At 45.7% G+C, this 17,902-nt stretch overlaps 3 protein-coding genes across 4 annotated transcripts; 1 reads left to right on the top strand and 2 right to left on the bottom strand.

Annotated features, from left to right (window-relative positions):
* The first annotated feature begins 875 nt into the window (after window positions 1–875).
* On the top strand, window positions 876–10,644 carry hsd17b2 (hydroxysteroid (17-beta) dehydrogenase 2). Its single transcript, XM_044194072.1, has 5 exons — window positions 876–1,522; window positions 3,168–3,380; window positions 4,072–4,257; window positions 6,699–6,836; window positions 6,974–10,644. The coding sequence occupies exons 1-5, from the start codon at window positions 1,264–1,266 to the stop codon at window positions 7,312–7,314; spliced, it is 1,137 nt and encodes a 378-aa protein (XP_044050007.1). The 5' UTR covers window positions 876–1,263; the 3' UTR covers window positions 7,315–10,644.
* Window positions 7,782–12,056, bottom strand: mphosph6 (M-phase phosphoprotein 6). Its single transcript, XM_044194075.1, has 5 exons — window positions 11,886–12,056; window positions 10,741–10,853; window positions 10,207–10,297; window positions 9,551–9,657; window positions 7,782–8,122 (listed from the first exon to the last, which is right to left on the bottom strand). The coding sequence occupies exons 1-5, from the start codon at window positions 11,931–11,933 to the stop codon at window positions 7,990–7,992; spliced, it is 492 nt and encodes a 163-aa protein (XP_044050010.1). The 5' UTR covers window positions 11,934–12,056; the 3' UTR covers window positions 7,782–7,989.
* An 849-nt stretch (window positions 12,057–12,905) lies between these two features.
* On the bottom strand, window positions 12,906–16,737 carry snx20 (sorting nexin 20). Of its 2 annotated transcripts, XM_044194073.1 has the most exons (4): window positions 16,116–16,737; window positions 15,070–15,144; window positions 14,123–14,265; window positions 12,906–13,899 (listed from the first exon to the last, which is right to left on the bottom strand). In XM_044194073.1, exons 2-4 carry the CDS (start codon window positions 15,098–15,100, stop codon window positions 13,228–13,230), a joined length of 846 nt encoding a protein of 281 aa, XP_044050008.1. In that variant the 5' UTR covers window positions 15,101–15,144; window positions 16,116–16,737; the 3' UTR covers window positions 12,906–13,227. The 2 variants fall into 2 exon arrangements, with proteins under 2 accessions (XP_044050008.1, XP_044050009.1); XM_044194074.1 differs by lacking the exon at window positions 16,116–16,737 and having other exon boundaries at window positions 12,953–13,899; window positions 15,070–15,702.
* Window positions 16,738–17,902: the final 1,165 nt, after the last annotated feature.

Here is a 17,902-nt window from a genome sequence, read left to right as displayed (position 1 = left end):
CTGCACCACATGGCGGACAGCCGGAGACCAGACTCCCAGGTTCAGACTAAATAAGATGGTCCGGTTTCCGGATGAGACCTGATGATGTTTTACATCTACAGCTTCGCTTTCTCTGTGATGAAAGGGGAATAAAAACCTTCTTCTCTGGACGAGGAAAACGTGTTTTTCTGAAATGTACGATTTATTAATTAGTACTTTAATAAAGTCGTTTCAGTTGGATACACACTTCGACCCCGATGATTATGACAGCGGCGTCACACCTTTACTGCCTCGATTCTTTATATTTTTGATCAGAAAGGATTATCTAATCTTAACTCGGGATCAGTTTTGTTCAAAACATTACAAAGACGTTGACATTTTAAAGAGTGAAGGATCAAACCAGCAAAAGGCTGCATTTCAAACTATTATCAGCAGAATGTATTTAAAGCAGAAAGTCAGTGTCGTATTACATTATATTATTATTATATACAGATGCGTTCGTGTTTAAGTAGCAGTGTTACGCTGCAGCAGGTCGAGGCAGAGCTGATTTTAACTACAGCAGCAACAGTAAGTGAACGCATCACTTCAGCTCAGCAGCCTGTTTGCAGAGCGATCAGATTCTGATTAATTCTTCTGGTCTATTAATAAACCTGCGAAGAGGAAGTAACGTCCGTGAATCACAGCTGAACAGAATCTGGATCAGTCGGCTGTTTTAATGTTCCTGTTTCTTGCATCAGTCTTTGTTTTGTCGTGTTTTTGAAGCGCATTTCTTTGCAGCTTTTATGACATGTGCTTTATACATAAAGTTTTATTATTGTAGGAGCCAATTCCTTAGTTTGTATTTATTGCTATTCCTCAGTTTATATATTGGTATTGTGTGTGTGTGTAACGGTGGCTGACATTCAGTCTTCAGACCTGCAGCAGGACGTCTAAATCTTGCTCACTTGCTCATTTTGCATCTTTTAGTTTATCTTTTTATTTTCCTATGCAGCCATTGTAAAAGCAAAGAGCTGAGAATGATCATTATTAGAAATAAAGGTTTAAAGAGTCTTTAAAAGGCAGGAAACAAGAAAATCTTTATCATCAGCGTGTCGCTCAGAGAGCAGGAGGAGGACCTGACAGTCACATGTCACAACGACAAAGTGATCCTCTCGGGCCTCCGTGCAGCTGAGGAACAGGCTTCACAAAGCATACCTGTGTGCAGGTGAGTCAGAGAGGGCGGGACTGTAGGTAGGACGCACAGGTGAGCTCGACAAACACTGATTCCTGTCAGACTGTTAGAGGATGGAAGTCTGTTTCTGTGTCGTCGCTGCAGCCGTGTACGTCGTCACGGTGCTGCGGAAGCTTAAAGAGGGCTGTGGTTCTGGATGCTGGCCTGCCGCCCTCGGGGCCCTCGGGGCCCTCGGGGGGGCCGCTCTGTATGTTACTGTTCCTCCGGCTGTCTGTGCGGCGGCCCTGCTCAGCTGCAGCTTCATCCTGATCCGGGTGACCGAGAGGAGAGTTGAGCTGCTGCCGGCGCAGAGCAGAGCTGTGCTGATTACAGGTCAGACTGACACACACAACCACACACACATTTATATATACACACACACACACGATAAACAACACACACATATATACACACACACACACATATATATACACACACACACACATCTCCCATTTTGAAAAAGGATTAAATATTTCACACTCGAGTCGGGTTCAGAGCGCTGAACTTTCCTCTGAGTGTTCAGCTCCTGGAGAATAATGCAGATCTGCGATCTGTTATCTGCAGACATTGTTTCCATCTCTGTCTCGCTGAACAGCAGCTGCACAGACGGGAAAAACAGGAAAACTACAGCCGGTTTTCATGCAACACGTTTAATCTCCTGTCTTATCTCCTCGTACGAGCTGCTTACCTGTGAGAGCAGCACCTGGACTCTACTCACAGGGAGATGAGTTTAAAGAGCACAGCACACACTTTATACTATTTAGAGTTAAACATCAGGCTTAAAGGGGCCCTGTGGAGTTTCTGACCACTAGTGGCGCTGTAGAGCAACACTGACCCTGGACTGTTGGTGTCGCACGCATTCAAAGGTGATTTCTCTTATTAGTGAGTGTTTAACAACCTGCTCGCAGGCTGGAAACGCTGCTCTCAAACATTACACTCGTCGCACCGACGCTTCGAATCCACGACAACAAATCGATTTCATCTTCGTCCAAAAAGAAATCTGACTTGCTGATTAAACGTGTCTGTCTTCTGTAAATGGTCGGGCTGTTCGTCTGCAGACGGGTTTACAGGAGGAGGGAGCTGTACCGTTTATCAAAGGGCTGAGAAAAGTGCTGTTAGTTATACGGGAGGTCTCGGACCCCCTAATGAACACCTAGGACCCCCGGAGACTTCTAAATCTAATTCTGGGAGGGGGGTCTCTAAATTGAGCTAATTATTTTCTGTTTATCTATATTCTAACATTTATTTTCTCTGTTTAAGTATTGAAACGTGAGTGACAGTGAACCGCTGCTGGTGGATACCGCCGGCTGTAACTCTGTAAACTACACCGTTAATAAGAAACGGTACATTCTGACTGCGGGTCTGCGCCTCCTCTCTATATCTGGAAAACCTCATTTGTGTTTACGTCCTTATTTATCCAACAGAACAAAGTCAGTCCTTCAGTCTCGAAACGCCGCAGTGATCTTGATGCAGAATCTTTCACAGCTCAGTGTGATCACGGTTAAACCTCGGTGTCGTGTTGGAAGATTTATACAGCGGTGAAGGTTTCCAGCTGCGTGTCGGGCCGGGTAACGAGTGGATTCGGAGAGAACTGCAGTGACGGGTCGGTTCACGGGACACGTGATTGTTAAGAGAGTCTTCTGCACGCGTGTTGAACTATATCCCAGCACATGTTAGAGAACTACACACACACTGTATATGGCAAACAGTCCGATAGCTGTCGAGACATTTAACTCAAAACCACAAATGTCGACCTGATGGTGGCGCTAGATGGAAAGTCAGAGGATCAGCAGAGTTATTACAGTTCATCCTGAGGGGAGCATGAACGATGAAGCACGTTTCATCACAGTCCGTCCAGGAGGACGGACGGACAGCCGTCCTGCTAGCGTGGCTAAAGAATCCTTCAGAGGTTTAGCTGAGCAGAATGGAACGAGGTCCATTCCTGTTGCTGAACATGCAGTTTGTGTTCCTCTCCAAGGCTGCGACTCAGGCTTCGGTCTGGCCCTGGCGAAGCGGCTCAGTGAGATGGGAGCGAAGGTGTTTGCTGGGGTGCTGGATGCGAACGGAGCTGGAGCTCAGCAGCTGAGAGAACGAGGAGCTGAAAACCTGCAGGTCCTGCAGCTGGACGTGACCGACAGCTCCCAGATAGAGACAGCACACCGCTACATCTGTACTCAGGTGGCTGACACAGGTAAGACTCGACACTACGTCCGCGACAGGTAGTGGTGTCGAACTGACATGCATGTGGTGGATTTCTACTCTGACTCTCCTCGTGGAGATCTTTGGAATCAGATCCAACAGGACTGACTTCATTTAAAGGGACAGATGGGGTTCTTTGGAGCGGGGCTGTATGAGGTGCTTATCGATGTACCTGCAGGCGAGGGGGGGCGGCGCGCTGACAGCTGCTCACCGAGCTGTCCGGCAGCCCTTTCCTTTGGCACTATTGTCTCAACTGCGGCACTTCCGTATTCCTACGCAGCGCGCTGTATTACGCTAAAGTAACGGTTAAAATACGTATTACTGTTGATCCCCATTCACTGTCAGCACGCCGCCCCCCCTCTCCGGCAGGTATATCGATAAGCACCTCACACAGCCCCGCTTCAAAGAACCCCAACCGTCCCTTTAAGATGCTGAAAAGTAAAATCTGAGGCTTCTGTCATGTGAGGAAACCGTCACATGAAATCACTTTGTACCTGTTTGCTTGAACCAAAGTTCATCACAATCCATCCAACAGCTGTTTAAAGTGGTGGAGGACAGACGGACGGACACTAGCACCCACTGAGCATTACAAACACTGCCGTCTGACCGCCTTCTCTCACGTTTTGGACGCTGAATGCACCAACAAGGACATTCTTCTTGTCTTGTGTCTCACGTCCCTGCAGGTTTGTGGGGTTTGGTGAATAACGCAGGGATCCTTCACTGCCCCGTGGACGCAGAGCTCCACCCGATCGCAGTGTACAGCCGCGTCATGGCCGTGAACTTCCTGGCTGCTGTGAAGATGTGTCAGGTGTTCCTCCCTCTGCTGAGGAGGTCCAGAGGACGCATCGTCAACGTGTCCAGCATGGCAGGTAGATCTGGCGAGGAGCCGCCCGACACATGTTGAATGATTCATAACATGGCTGCCATGTTTTCATTTAAGTACTACACATCAGCATGTATACTAATAAATTACTGCTGTCCATTTTCCAAAGCACACAGAGGATTTTAGGTCAATCAGTAAGTTTGTGCTTTCAGTCAGTGCTGGAAAGTAAAGTACATTTACTCAAGTTCTGTACTGGTACTGCAGTACTTGTACTTTGAGTATTTCCTTTCATGCTACTTTCTACTTCTACTCCACTACAATGTTGTACTTTTCACTGCACTGCAGTCTGTCTGTCTTTCTATTGATTAACCTGTCCAACAGGATGTAAAGTAGTTCAAATGAATGCATCAATAAAAATCCTCCGATAATATAAAATACATAATAAAACCCACCAGCAATACTATAAAACATTACTTATGATACTGTAAGTACATTTAGTTTGGAGTACTTTTACCTTACTAACATTTTGAATGCAGGACTTTTACTTGTGACGGAGTATTTTCACATTGTTGGTACTTTAACTTAAATGTACTGTATGTATCGTAGTAAAGGTTTCAGTCGTAGTCGTCTGGACACTATTTTCAGAATCAAGATGTTTCGGCTCCCATCCGGAAGTCATTCTCAATTGTTAAAATGATCTGAGAACTCAGAAATTTAAGCTACTCTGTGTTACATAAGCCCCGCCCTCAGGGAGGAGTCTACCTGAGTGTCTGTTGATTAACTAGTTTCACCTGAAACTGACCTAATAGTTTCCATGATGGCCCAGTAATCAGTAATCAGGCCTATTGTTTTCTGGCTGCACCTCCCTCATCACTGTTCAGTACCTGATTAGCATGTGATTGGCTTGACCACGGTGTTAACACACTGTGGTAAACTTTGGGCAGATTGAATCTCAGACCACCATTTCTGTTCAAAGAGGGGTTTTCTTTTTTCACAAAAATGGCTTCCTTGACGCCCCGTTCAAACGTCTTGATTCTGAAAACAGCGTCCAGATGACTACGACTGAAACCTTTTCCACGATAGAACACTCCTGGACGAATGAGGGACGACACCGTCTTATTTTGAAGAATTTGGGGTACTGTATGTAGTTGTGACACGTATTAATAGCTTCTTATTGCCAATGTGTGAACGGGTTCTAACGTAACTTAAAAAATTAAACCGTTCCCGAATTTCTCGGTTGCCTGTGGACTGATTTCTCTGTAAAGCACTCGGGCCGGTTTTTCTGGGAAAATCCAGAGGATGTGACGTTTGTGGGCGCTAACGTGACTGCAAAGCATGTGAAATATATTGTGATACTGTGGTTTTAGCTGGCTAACGTTAGCTTGCTTGCTAATGCAGACAAATTGCTAGCTCACTAACGTAGCAAAATACTGTCTTGGGTGGATGAGGTCAGCTAATTCACCCGACTCCGGGGGCGGATCCGGCAGGTATATTGGCGGCTTGGCATTCGCAGGTTACTCTGTCGGCTGGCTGACTGAGGTTCTTTCGTCACGCTCCAATGCAGAAATTCGTCAAAGGGAGACTGTTGTCTCTCTGGCCAAACCAGGATGCTCAGGGAGCTGCCAGGGAAATAAAGTAGGAACTGATGGGTCTCAGTTTCAGGCGCAGCGGGACAAAGCAAAGGTGTACAGCGGCGGCCAGATAGCTACCTTTAGAGCCTTTACGTAAAAGATCTGAGTACTTCGTCCACGGTTTTCAGTTCATGTAAATCAGAAATCAACTTGCACAAATGTTGCTGGAGATACAAGAGGTCATCGTGTAGGATTGTTCTGAAACCTCTTATGTGACGGTGCATTCAAGCGCTGTGAGAAACTCATTTGAGATTAAGCTGCTAAAAAAACAACAAATCAAAACAAGACAGAGAGTCTACATGCCATCAGTTATGTGAGGCTGTAACATCAGCTAAATGCGAACATGCTCATTGCCATGTTTAACTTGTTAGCATGCTAACATTAGCTAGTTAGCAGTGAACACAGAGTGCAGCTGAGGCTGATGGGAACGCCAGCAGCTCTGCAGGTGTTCGGTCAGAAACCAAAGTGTCGGACACGTTAACATGTCGACCTGATGGTGGCGCTAGATGGAAAGTCAGAGGATCAGCAGAGTTATTACAGTTCATCCTGAGGGGAGCATGAACGATGAATGAACATGAACCATGTCTTTAAAACCTAAAGACGAGCAATAAGCAACATGGACCTTCAAGAAAATGATGTTAATTTGGCAGCTTTGTGCGTTTGAAGGTTATTAAGCAGCCATATCGGCGCTGCTCACAGGCTCACGAACAAAACAGCTTTCTGTAAGTCTTCATTAACATGCAGCATTACTACTTCTTCTCTAAAAAGTTCCACGTCTCTGTCAAGGAAAAATGCATTTTTTATGCGTATTTATCATTTTGTGCGAGTGTTAAAGCAGCGATGGCTCGTCCTGCAGGTGAGGTGCCGATGCCCATGTTCGCTGCTTACGGAGCCTCGAAGGCAGCGCTGAGTGTTTTCTCCAAAGTGATGAGGCTGGAGTTATCGGTGTGGGGCATCAAAGTGGCCTTAATTCAACCTGCGGGCTTCAGAACAAGTAGGTCTGATTTCATTGGTTTACTGATGATTACGTTCAGCTTTTAAACTTGTTTCACTACAACTGAACTAAATCAGCTTTTTTGGGTTCGAACCACAGAAACAAGTTGTGATCATGTGTCTATTTCTTCCTCTCAGATATCTTCGGGGACAGCGACGACGTCACTCGTTTCAGAGACGAGATGCTCGCAGCTGTTTCCTCTGATGCCAGAGAGGATTATGGGGAGGCGTACATCTCGTCTCTCCCCAGCAGTCTGTCCAAAATGTCCCAACAGTCTGCGGAGGATCTGTCTCCGGTGGTGGACGACATGTGTCACGCTCTGCTGTCAGTCCACCCCAAACCTGTGTACACCCCCGGACAGATGGGATGGCTGCTCCCGTTTCTCCACCGCTGCTGCCCCACCTCCGTGTTCGACACCATCATCACGAGCCTCATGAAACACACCGACTGCGAACCAGCGGGACTGCAGAGGAGCTGAGGCTCATGGGAAAACACAAACTTCAGATCCATTTTCTACAAATATATAGTTTCATCATGGAGTTTTTCTTTGCCCACTTTAAAACGTGTCCTCTTCTTCTCCTACGCCTGGGCCACACCTCCACCTGCTGCAGCTCGCTGCTGCCGGCCATCTTTCTACAGAGTTTTCCTTTGATAAACACAATGAAAGCCTCGTTAACAGCTGAAGGGAATCTGTCCACAGGAGCGCAGGTTCATGACTGCGACGTATTCTGCAGATACGCTGACGCTGTACTGAAAGGTGTAATGTTGCCGCCATGTCGTCGATACGACTATCAACACGTCGTTTTCACCGACTTCACTCTATTCTCTGGATGAAACGTCGCTGCGGCCGCGCGCCGGACGCTCTGTGTGTTCAGAAAGACACCAAGATGAACAGCAGGAAGCGTCTTTGCTTTATCAGCTATTTAAAGAAACCTCAGACATGAATACACTGAGCTATGCATTTAATGAAGCTGTAAAAACACTGTTCACAACTCAGCATCTGAAACAGGATGTATAACATCCAATCAGCCTTAAAATACTGTACAATCTGCTCCACAGTCACCGATGCTCTCGACAGCTTCTGCAAACAGACGTAAAAACAAAAATAAAAAGTATTTTGACATAAAAGCACTAAAGTCCATCAGATGGGGGCTCAGTCCTGAGGTTTCAGAAAGACTCTCTTTGTGTTTGTTTCTACGTTGTGGTTGACGTCGTCCTCTTCTATCGTCGCTCTCTCGCGCTTCTTTGCAAACTTCTTCTTCATGCTTCCTACTAAACTCTCGTACCTGAAAAAGAAGAAACAGATCGAGTCTCTATGATCTTCATCTTGTTACTAACAGGTTTGGATGTGTCTCAATATAATGGAAAGTTTTTACCATTTCACAGTAAATTAACAGCAGATGCAGACACACAGTGGTGTGAAAAAGTGTTTACCTTCCTGAGTTCTTATTGTTTTGCATGTTTGTCACTTAAATGTTTCAGATCATCAAACTAATGTAAATATTAGTCAAAGATAACACAAGTAAACACAAAATGCAGTTTTTAAATGAAGGTTGTTGTTATTAAGGGGAAACTAAATCCAAACCTACATGGCCCTGTGTGAAAAAGTGATTGCCCCCTAAACCTAATAACTGGTTGCTCCACCCTTAGCAGCAACAACTGCAATCAAGCGTTTGCGATAACTTGCAGTGAGTCTTTTACAGCGCTGTGGAGGAGTTTTGGCCGACTCATCTTTGCTGAACTGTTGTAATTCAGCCACATTGGAGGGTTTTCTAGCATGAACTGCCTTTTTAAGGTCATGCCACAGCATCTCAATAGGATTCAGGTCAGGACTCTGACTAGGCCGCTCCAAAGTCTTCATTTTGTTCTTCTTCAGCCATTCAGAGGTGGACTTGCTGGTGTGTTTTGGATCATTGTCCTGCTGCAGAACCCAAGTTTGCTTCAGCTTGAGGTCACGAACAGATGGCCGGACGTTCTCCTTCAGGAGTTTTTGGTAGACGGCAGAATTCCTGGTTCCATTTATCACAGCAAGTCTTCCAGGTCCTGAAGCAGCAAAACAGCCCCAGACCATCACACTACCACCACCATATTTTACTGCTGGTATGATGTTCTTTTTCTGAAATGCGGTGTTACTTTTACACCAGATGTAATGGGACACACACCTTCCAAAAAGTTCAGCTTTTGTCCAGAGGACGTCTGTGGACCGACGAGTCCAGATGAGTGGGCCGAAACTCCTCCACAGCGCTGTAAAAGACTCACTGCAAGTTATCGCAAACGCTTGATTGCAGTTGTTGCTGCTAAGGGTGGAGCAACCAGTTATTAGGTTTAGGGGGCAATCACTTTTTCACACAGGGCCATGTAGGTTTGGATTTAGTTTTCCCTTAATAATAACAACCTTCATTTAAAAACTGCATTTTGTGTTTACTTGTGTTATCTGTGACTAATATTTACATTTGTTTGATGATCTGAAACGTTTAAGTGAGACAAACATGCAAAAAAAAAAAAAAGAAATCAGGAAGGGAGCAAACACTTTCACACCACTGTATATAGTATGTGCAAGTTATAACAAACTAAAGGAAACCGACAGTTGAACTCGCTGGCCAAACCTGTTCATCCTGCTTCTGTGATTTAGAAACAAAACTGCCACTCACGAGCCGGAAACCTCAAACTCAATAAAATCCTTTCTTTTAAAAACACGTGGCCAATGTTTGTACCTCCGAGCCATTTCCTCATCTGTGACGTCTGTTTGCATCCGGCTGATCTCTTCTTCTTCTGCTCGTTTCTCCTCTTCGTCCTTCGGATTCATCAAAGCCATCAGTTTCTGCAAAACAACGAAAACAGTCAACAGGCCAGCATTTAAACAAAACGTGGTCTCGTTTATATTTTACATACAGCGTTTTCATCTAAGAGTTTTTTGTTTTGCAACTCCATCTGTAGGAAAAGTTTCCGTTTGTTTTAGCGGGAACGCTCAGAAACAACCCGAACGAGACGTTTTTACAATCGGAGTAAAATCACCTCCATTAAATGAAGTGAAACACTGATATCTTCACGTTATTTACAGGCTAACATGTCATAAAGACATCTAGGCTCTAACGTTACAAAATGGTGCAGACGACTGTGGACATAATCTCACTGTTAATTTGTCTTTCTGGGCTCGACTGCAAACCTGACAAACACAATGAGGAGTTCAAGGCTGCGCGACAACACGACAGATCGTTTGTCAGCGAAAAACTTTGCACCAAAATGTTTCTTAATTCCTGATATTTTGGATATTTCGCCAGATATATTCTCCCAAATATTGTGGTGTCCCTGAAAGTAACATTTATGCAGAGAAATCTTTGCACTGGAGGAAGCAGAGGATGTGACAGACCTCGACTTCTGGATTAAAGCCCTTGAACGACATGCGGCCGTACTTCAGGTCTTCACAGGGAACAAAACTCTTCTCCTCTATGATCAAGTTCCTGAAAGAGGAGAAAATGAAGAGACTTGAGCCGCTGTTTTGTACTGTAGTGCAACATGTTCCGGTGACCGTTCAGAACAACGTTTGGTTCGAGCACAGTCCAAAAGAACTCACGCTGCTCTTGTTTGTTTCCCTTTCAAACATCTGGTCATTTACTGACGCCAGCTACATTACATACACCTAATCACCAAAACACTTTCATTAAAATTCCTGCAGCTCCTTAGATTGCCATTAAGTTGATTCATTATACGACTCATTGCTTGTTGGTGGGTTATATTTATGCTGAAATGACCTGTGAAACATTCTGTTCACAAAAAGTCTGTCAATAAAGTTTTATTAGGTGTGTAAGTCTCCCAGATTTATTTATATACATTTGACTACCAGATTTCTGAATGGAGTTTGGTGAGGCACTCTCTGTTATGTAAAGTACAACTTGACACCTACTCTTTAGCTTTAAGCTCTGGCAGGTCCAGATACCAGTGTTCATCACTTATGATTCTCTTCTCCTCTTCTTCCAGCTGCTTCTTCGTCTCTGCATCCAGACCTCTCTGCATGAACTGTGGAAACAGATCACACTTCACTTCATCAAACACAACGTGGCTATTTAAATCAGCACAACGCGCTTCCCTCTCATCTACAGAATCTCACTCAAAACTTAGTAATATAGTAATTATACTATGGTAGTATACATTGTGGAGATGAAAACTTTGTGTTGTGTTATTATGACTGATAGCTTGTGCTGCGTACACCCTGTATGTCAGATGTTTGTCTCTGATCAGGTCTAACTCATGCAGCATCTCAGGCCAGCAGCTGTTCTGCACCACAGACAGACTGACAGTCAGATAAGAGAGAGTGGGGGAAGCTACAGTGGATGTGATAATCCCATGGTGACATACAGAGGTGATTTGGGTTGACAAAGAGTGGGAGGAAATGTATGCACATGTGTTGGCAGGCCGGAGCCGGAGCCCTGCTGATATGGGTGGTTTGATCAGTGCATATCCTCACTGACCACCTGCTCTGATCACACCTGATCACACCTGAGAGTGGGACGCAGCAGCCTGTGAAGATCAAGAGGAATGGGAAAGTGTGAACTTAGGCATCTACTTAGTATTGTGTACCAGGAGGAGCTCAGGCCATATAACCAAATACTGCTTCAGACATAGCGGGGAGAGGTCTCTGTGCTGTCTCCAGATATATCTGTACTGTTTGTGGGGATATAAATACTTGAGAAAGACATTTGTAGGCCTCGTGTGGATCCCTTCTCATCAACCAGAGGTTAGCACACCTCGACAACATCCACTAAAATATACAGAGGGAGACAGTGTGAGGTTATTTGTTGACGTTGCTAAATTCAAGAAGCATTTGGGAGCTCGATTACATGCCGAATTAATGACTGGTTCAAACTTTACATACAGATGTTTTAAGTCGACGTCTGACACGACTTAGCGCTTTCAAACAAAGCAGGAAAACAATTATTGTCTGATTTCTGAACGCCATTTGGAGTGGCGTGGACGTACACTGAGAGCTAAAGCTAGCTAGCACACGGCTAGTCTCTTCCCCGGTCTGTTAGCAAAGACTGCTTCGCTCACCTTCATGCGCAGGAGGTTTTTGGAGAGTTTCACGGAGTCGCCGGCCATCGTTACCCGGTTTACAGCCGACAAACTGAACCTCAGCACGCGAGAGTCCGAAGTGCTGAAACCACGCGCAGCGGCTGTTCACACGCAGGCAGCAGCAGTCGACTGTCGAGCAGCTTTTAGCGGTTAGCAGTCCGGCTAATCGATCGCTGATGTTCATCTTTATATTAGCAAACAAGAGTTCTGTCTGTTCTTGTGAGTGATATTTTCAAGGAACCCAGATTATGTATTTATGAATAGTGAAATTAGAAACATGTTGGGATCTTCAGTGGTTGTATTGGTGTGGGAGAGTGTGTATGACTGGAGCTTTCGGTCACATCACATGATCTTCCTCAGCAGATGGAGTTGCTTGTGAGTGTACGAGTATGAGTTATGGACTTCTCCTCCATGCTTGCTGAAAAGCTCTCAACTTGAGGAAGATTGTGTGATCCGATCGAAAGCTCCGGAGCAGCTACTAAATGGACCATGTGGTGAGACTGTTTTGTCAACTTTCGGTCTTTCAGTCGTTAGAGTCGGTTCGGACCAAATGCTTCTATAATTAGTTTTATTCTTCAGGGGAAACCCAACGCTCATTTTACCCAGAGTTCCCGGCATGTCATCAATCAGTCTGCCTGTCACACACACACACACACTCACACTCACACACACACACTCACACACACACACACACACACACACACACACACACACACACACACACACACACACACACACACACACACACACACACACACACACACACACACACACACACACACACAGTGGAGCATGTTGGGTAACGGTGGAGGTTTTTGTTGAAATACAGTTTGTCTGTTGTGTTGAAAATAACGACACGTTAGTTCCTCTGCAGGTTCACTTTATTACCACAGACATTAAGACAGACAGCACATGTTGAAATAAATGATGTGTAGTAGGACAGCAGGTGTGTGTGGCAGACAGGTGCGGCAGACAGGTGTGGCAGACAGACAGGTGTGGCAGACAGACAGGTGTGGCAGACAGGTGTGGCAGACAGACAGACAGACAGGTGTGGCAGACAGAAACTCATCCGCGTAGTTACAGAAAGAAGAGATTCAGCTCAAAGCCTGGGAGTCTGATGCGTTTGATCTGGGCCTCGCGAGCAGGCGCTGCTTCTGGTCTCCTGTGTGTGAGCGCTGTTTGTCAGGTTAGTAGTGTAGCAGCAAGAGCTGCAACGATCAGTCGATCGATCGATCGATCAGTCGATCGAAGTAAGGCCGAGTGGGTTCAGCTCCAGAGTTCGCCGTTTTGCCGGTTTGTGTGCTGATCGCCTCCGTCGTCCTCAGATGAACTCCTGGACCACTAACTCCTTCAGAGAGCGGGAGGACACCTCCCCCCTCTCAGCGTCTCTCAGGACAGTCAGCTCCTCCTGTAGCTGGGCCACAGGTCGTCCCAGCTGGTAACCCACGTCCACCAGCAGCTCCAGCAGCGCGGCTCTGTGCGGTTTCAGTCCGTAGCGTCTTACCGCGGGCAGAGCTCTCTGAGCGGCCGCAAACGCCTGTTCTGGTTCCTCCAGGTCCCGGTAACAGACGGCGAGGGCGGAGAGGGTCGGTACGACCAGGGTGGGCTTCTGCCACGGCAACAGCTTCTCCTCAATCTCTAAAGCGGTCTGCAGCTGCTCCACGGCCGGCCGAAACTGTCCCGCTCGCAGCAAACTGTGGCCTCGCTTCTGCTCCTGCTCAGTGAAGAATTTGGCGAAATGAGGCGACTGGCGGACGCAGCGGACAGCGTACAGTTTAGCCAGGTAGTCCTGGAGAGCGAGACGTCGCTCTGAGATGATTTCAGGGCTGAAATTCCCAGTCAAGACTTTTCGGGGGAGAAGCACCTCCTCCAGCTCCTCGCTGAACTCCTCCAGCAGTTTGTGGTGGAAGCGGGAAAAGTCGCTGTAACGGCGCTCCACAGACACGCGGCGGGAATCGAAGCTGCCAGAACGCATCACCACGATCTCGTACACCTGGAAACAAACGGAGACAACAAAACGTTACGGCGATGATTTAGGGATGAATCAAGCTAACGTGTAACGAACATGAGATTAAAACAAAGTGGGAATTGTTCCCATCGCAGAGGCGTCGGCCGCTGGGCTGCAGCTGAAACACTCCAGTAAAGACCGAGAGCCTCAGGTCTGAACTCGAGGTCTGAACTCGGTTACTGTCCCGCTGTGCGTCTCAGCAGCTCACCACGTGTCGGGACAGACTCTGCTCAATAATACGAGTCGATGGGATTTCAAACAGCAGCCGGACGGGACGCTCCCTCTGCTTCACGGCCCTCCAGTTCTGCTGCAGCTCCTTAGTGGTCAAACTGGAACAGCTGGGGGCTTCATCTGCACACACACACACACACACACACACACACACACACACACACACACACATCATGCACATCATGCACACACACACACACACACACACACACACACACACACATCATGCACATCATGCACACACACACACACACACACACACACACACACACACACACACACGCACATCACATCACACACACACACACACACACACACACACACACACATCACACACACACACACACACACACATCACACACACACACACACACACACACACACACACACCACACACACACACACATCATCACACACACACACACACACACACACACACACACATCACATCAGACACACACACACACACACACATCATGCACACACACACACACACACACACACACACACACACACCATGCACACACACACACATCATGCACACACACACACACACACACACACACACACACACATCACATCAGACACACACACACACACACACATCATGCACACACACACACACACACACACACACACACACACCATGCACACACACACACACACACACACATCATGCACACACACACACACACCACACACACACACACACACATCATGCACACACACACACACACACACACACATCATGCACACACACACACACACACACACACACACATCACACACACACACACACACACACACACACACACACACGGTAACATCAGGTTTTGTGTCGCTGCAGCAGAAGAAGACGATGCATGTTGAGGGTCAGCAGGTTCATAAAGATGTAAAAACACACGACAGACTGAGAGTCCGAACCTGGAGCCAGAGCCATCGTGCCGGTCTTCATTCGGGTCTTCGGTCCCTCTCTGGTTCTGCCGTCACACCAGACAGCTGACCCACAACATGCAACACATCAAGAAAGACTCCTTTAATCCTGTTTCAGGTCCTCACTGACTCTGCTTCACCTCCGACGAGTCTTCAGTTACAGTAATAAAAACACCAACACACACCAACAGCGGGGGAAGAAGCTCTCGCGTGCTCTACTTCAGTAAAAGTAGAAGTACAACAGTTAAATACTCCATTAAGTAAAAGTCCTGGACTCTAAACGTTACTTCAGTAAAAGTATTATGTATTAAAATGTACTTCAAGTAAAAGCACTCATTGTGCCGTACGGCTCCTTTCACAGAGTTATATAGAATATTATATTCTTCTGCTTTTATAGCTAACAAACACGTGTCAGAGCGTTTTAATGTTGTACTCCGTCACACTTTGCATCCTGCTGGGTAGATTAGTAGTAAAGTACTGCAGCGTATCGTGTGTTTATTATGTTTAAAGGAACCAGTAACTGAAGCTGTCAGATCTTTGTACTGAAGTACAATATTTTCCTCTGGAGTGGAAGTTCAAAGTAGCATAAAATGGAAATACTCAAGTAAAGTACAAGTATGTCAAGTACAGTTCTTGAGTAAATGTACTCAGTTACTTTCCACAATATATATATATATATATTGTGTTGTAATATATATATATATATATATTGTGTTGTATATATATATATATATATATATATAATATAAACACATCATGTGTTAGTGCAGACAGACGAGAGGAGGAAGTTCCTCCGCGGATGAATTGAAGAGTGAAAAACAAAAAGGGTGAAGTGGAAGTGAAAGCAGCGAGGCGGCAGGCTGTGAGCGTTTGTGTCTCATGTAAAGCTGCACTCTGATCAAAAGTGTGTCTCAGCGTTTGTTTTATGGCCCTAGTGATACCAGCCGGGTGGTGTTTGCCACAGCAGTTACCGTGTCTCTGTGCCAAAGAGCGACACCTCTGAGCGCGAACAAAACCTTTTTTAAAGAGTAACGTACCTGTCGGCGCGTGAAGTGAGGCGTCTCGGCCGCGCGGTTCTGCACCTGAAGATCAACTGTAGGGAAAACAAACAGCGAGCGGTTTGGAAACTCCTCTTCTTGCCACTTTAAATGAAGCAGAGGCCGACGTGCTGCCTCCTCCTGCAGTTCCTCTCTGCTCCTCTGGCCGGAGACAGAGTCAAAGGACTCAAAAGGCTGCAGGATCCTCACACGGGCACGCTGGTGTTTAAACGGGCTGTTTGGCAGAGAGAGCGTGACGGAGTACTGAGGGTGTAGCTTCGTTTGACAATAACAAATGCTCACTGTGACGGATTACTCAAGTCTCAGGTCTCCTCAAGCTGATTTGATTGTCTAAAGAAGGAGAAATCTGCTGAACTCCAGGCCCGAGAGGGTAAAAATATTGACACTTTGGGCCCAATTTGGACATTTTCACTTCGGGGTGTCCTCACTTTTGTGGCCAGCGGTTTAGACATTAATGGCTGTGTGTTAAATGTACACTGTTACACAAGCCGTACACTCACTGCTTTACACTGGGGCAAAGTGGCATTTCTTCAGTGTCACACGAAAAACATATAAAAGATATTTACAAAAATGTGAGGGGTGTACTCACTTCTGTGAGACACTGTGTGTGTGTGTATATATATATATATATATGTATATATATATTTGAGCTATAAGTTTGAGAAGGTTAGAGATTCATTAAAGAAATTCATGTAAATGAAAGGTTATTTTAAAGAATATAAGGTTCATATGTCATTAGTGATGCAGAAACTGTTGTTCCTGCTTTTATCTCCTCACGCCTCGATTACTGTAACGGCCTGTTCACTCGTCTTAATCTAAACACTCTGACAGACTGCAGACTGTACAGGACTCAGCTGCTCGGCTGTAAACCAGGACCAGGTGCGACCACGTCACACCTGGTTCAGCCTCTTTACATCGGCTCCCTGTTGGTTTCAGGACTGATTTTAAGATCTTGTTGATTACTTTTAAGGCCTGGCCCCAGATTATATTTTAGACCTTGTAATCCCTTATGAACCTTCAGGTAGTCTGAGGTCTTCGGGCAGGGGTCTCCTGTCTGTTCCTGAGTCCAGGATGGAAACTAAGGGGGACAGAGCTTTGGCCATCAGGGCCCCGAGGCTCTGGATCAACCTGCCCGAAGACATCAGGCTGTCTGAGTCAGAGTCTTCGTTTAAGTCTCGTCTCAAAACACATTTTTATCAGAAAGCAGATCCTGATTTTACCTGAACTGGCTGTTTATTTTACTGTTTATTTTATTGTTTTTCTGTATTTCATGTGTTTTATTTCTTTATATTTCGTCATTCACTGTGTTATTTTATTTTTCTTGTTGTGAAGCACTTTGTACTTTGTTTTGATAAGTGCTATAAATAAAGTTTTATTATTATTATTATTATATGTGTGCATTAATGGACTAAAACAGACCAATGTTAGCTGCTGATAAATATATTTAGACCAGTATCAGAAATGTTGTTTCAGTGCAGAATCCTGCAACAACATTAATAATACATGAGTCATGATGCAGTAACAGCCTTGTACTTTTCTCTTCACACTGGTGTCCATTTATGAAACAATCGTCACTCTGTGAACATCGGCGTCTCTTTCATGCAGAAAATGAGCACATGAACGAGCGCTTGTGATGGAAACAAAGGCATTTCTCTGAGGCCTTGTTGTTTTAACAAAGCCGGCCGGAGCTCGATGCATTTATTTATCAGTTTCATTTCTGTCGGCCTGTACCAGCTGGAGAACACAGGTCTCTGTTAGTGGCGGAG

Source organism: Siniperca chuatsi, linkage group LG4 (genome assembly GCF_020085105.1).
Source record: "Siniperca chuatsi isolate FFG_IHB_CAS linkage group LG4, ASM2008510v1, whole genome shotgun sequence".
NCBI lineage: Eukaryota > Metazoa > Chordata > Actinopteri > Centrarchiformes > Sinipercidae > Siniperca > Siniperca chuatsi.
This window is presented reverse-complemented; position numbering and strand designations above follow the sequence as displayed.

Coding starts and splice junctions, on each gene's coding strand:
- mphosph6 (XM_044194075.1), bottom strand. CDS start 11,933: ATGGCCGGCGACTCCGTGAAACTCTCCAAAAACCTCCTGCGCATGAAG. Junction 10,854..11,885: donor AAAACCTCCTGCGCATGAAG/GTGAGCGAAGCA, acceptor CTGTTTCCACAG/TTCATGCAGAGAGGTCTGGA. Junction 8,123..9,550: donor GATGAGGAAATGGCTCGGAG/GTACAAACATTG, acceptor CTTCTTTTTCAG/GTACGAGAGTTTAGTAGGAA.
- snx20 (XM_044194073.1), bottom strand. CDS start 15,100: ATGAAGACCGGCACGATGGCTCTGGCTCCAG. Junction 14,266..15,069: donor CACGATGGCTCTGGCTCCAG/GTTCGGACTCTC, acceptor GTGTGTGTGCAG/ATGAAGCCCCCAGCTGTTCC. Junction 13,900..14,122: donor AGAGTCTGTCCCGACACGTG/GTGAGCTGCTGA, acceptor GTTTGTTTCCAG/GTGTACGAGATCGTGGTGAT.
- hsd17b2 (XM_044194072.1), top strand. CDS start 1,264: ATGGAAGTCTGTTTCTGTGTCGTCGCTGCAGCCGTGTACGTCGTCACG. Junction 1,523..3,167: donor CAGAGCTGTGCTGATTACAG/GTCAGACTGACA, acceptor TTCCTCTCCAAG/GCTGCGACTCAGGCTTCGGT. Junction 4,258..6,698: donor CAACGTGTCCAGCATGGCAG/GTAGATCTGGCG, acceptor CTCGTCCTGCAG/GTGAGGTGCCGATGCCCATG.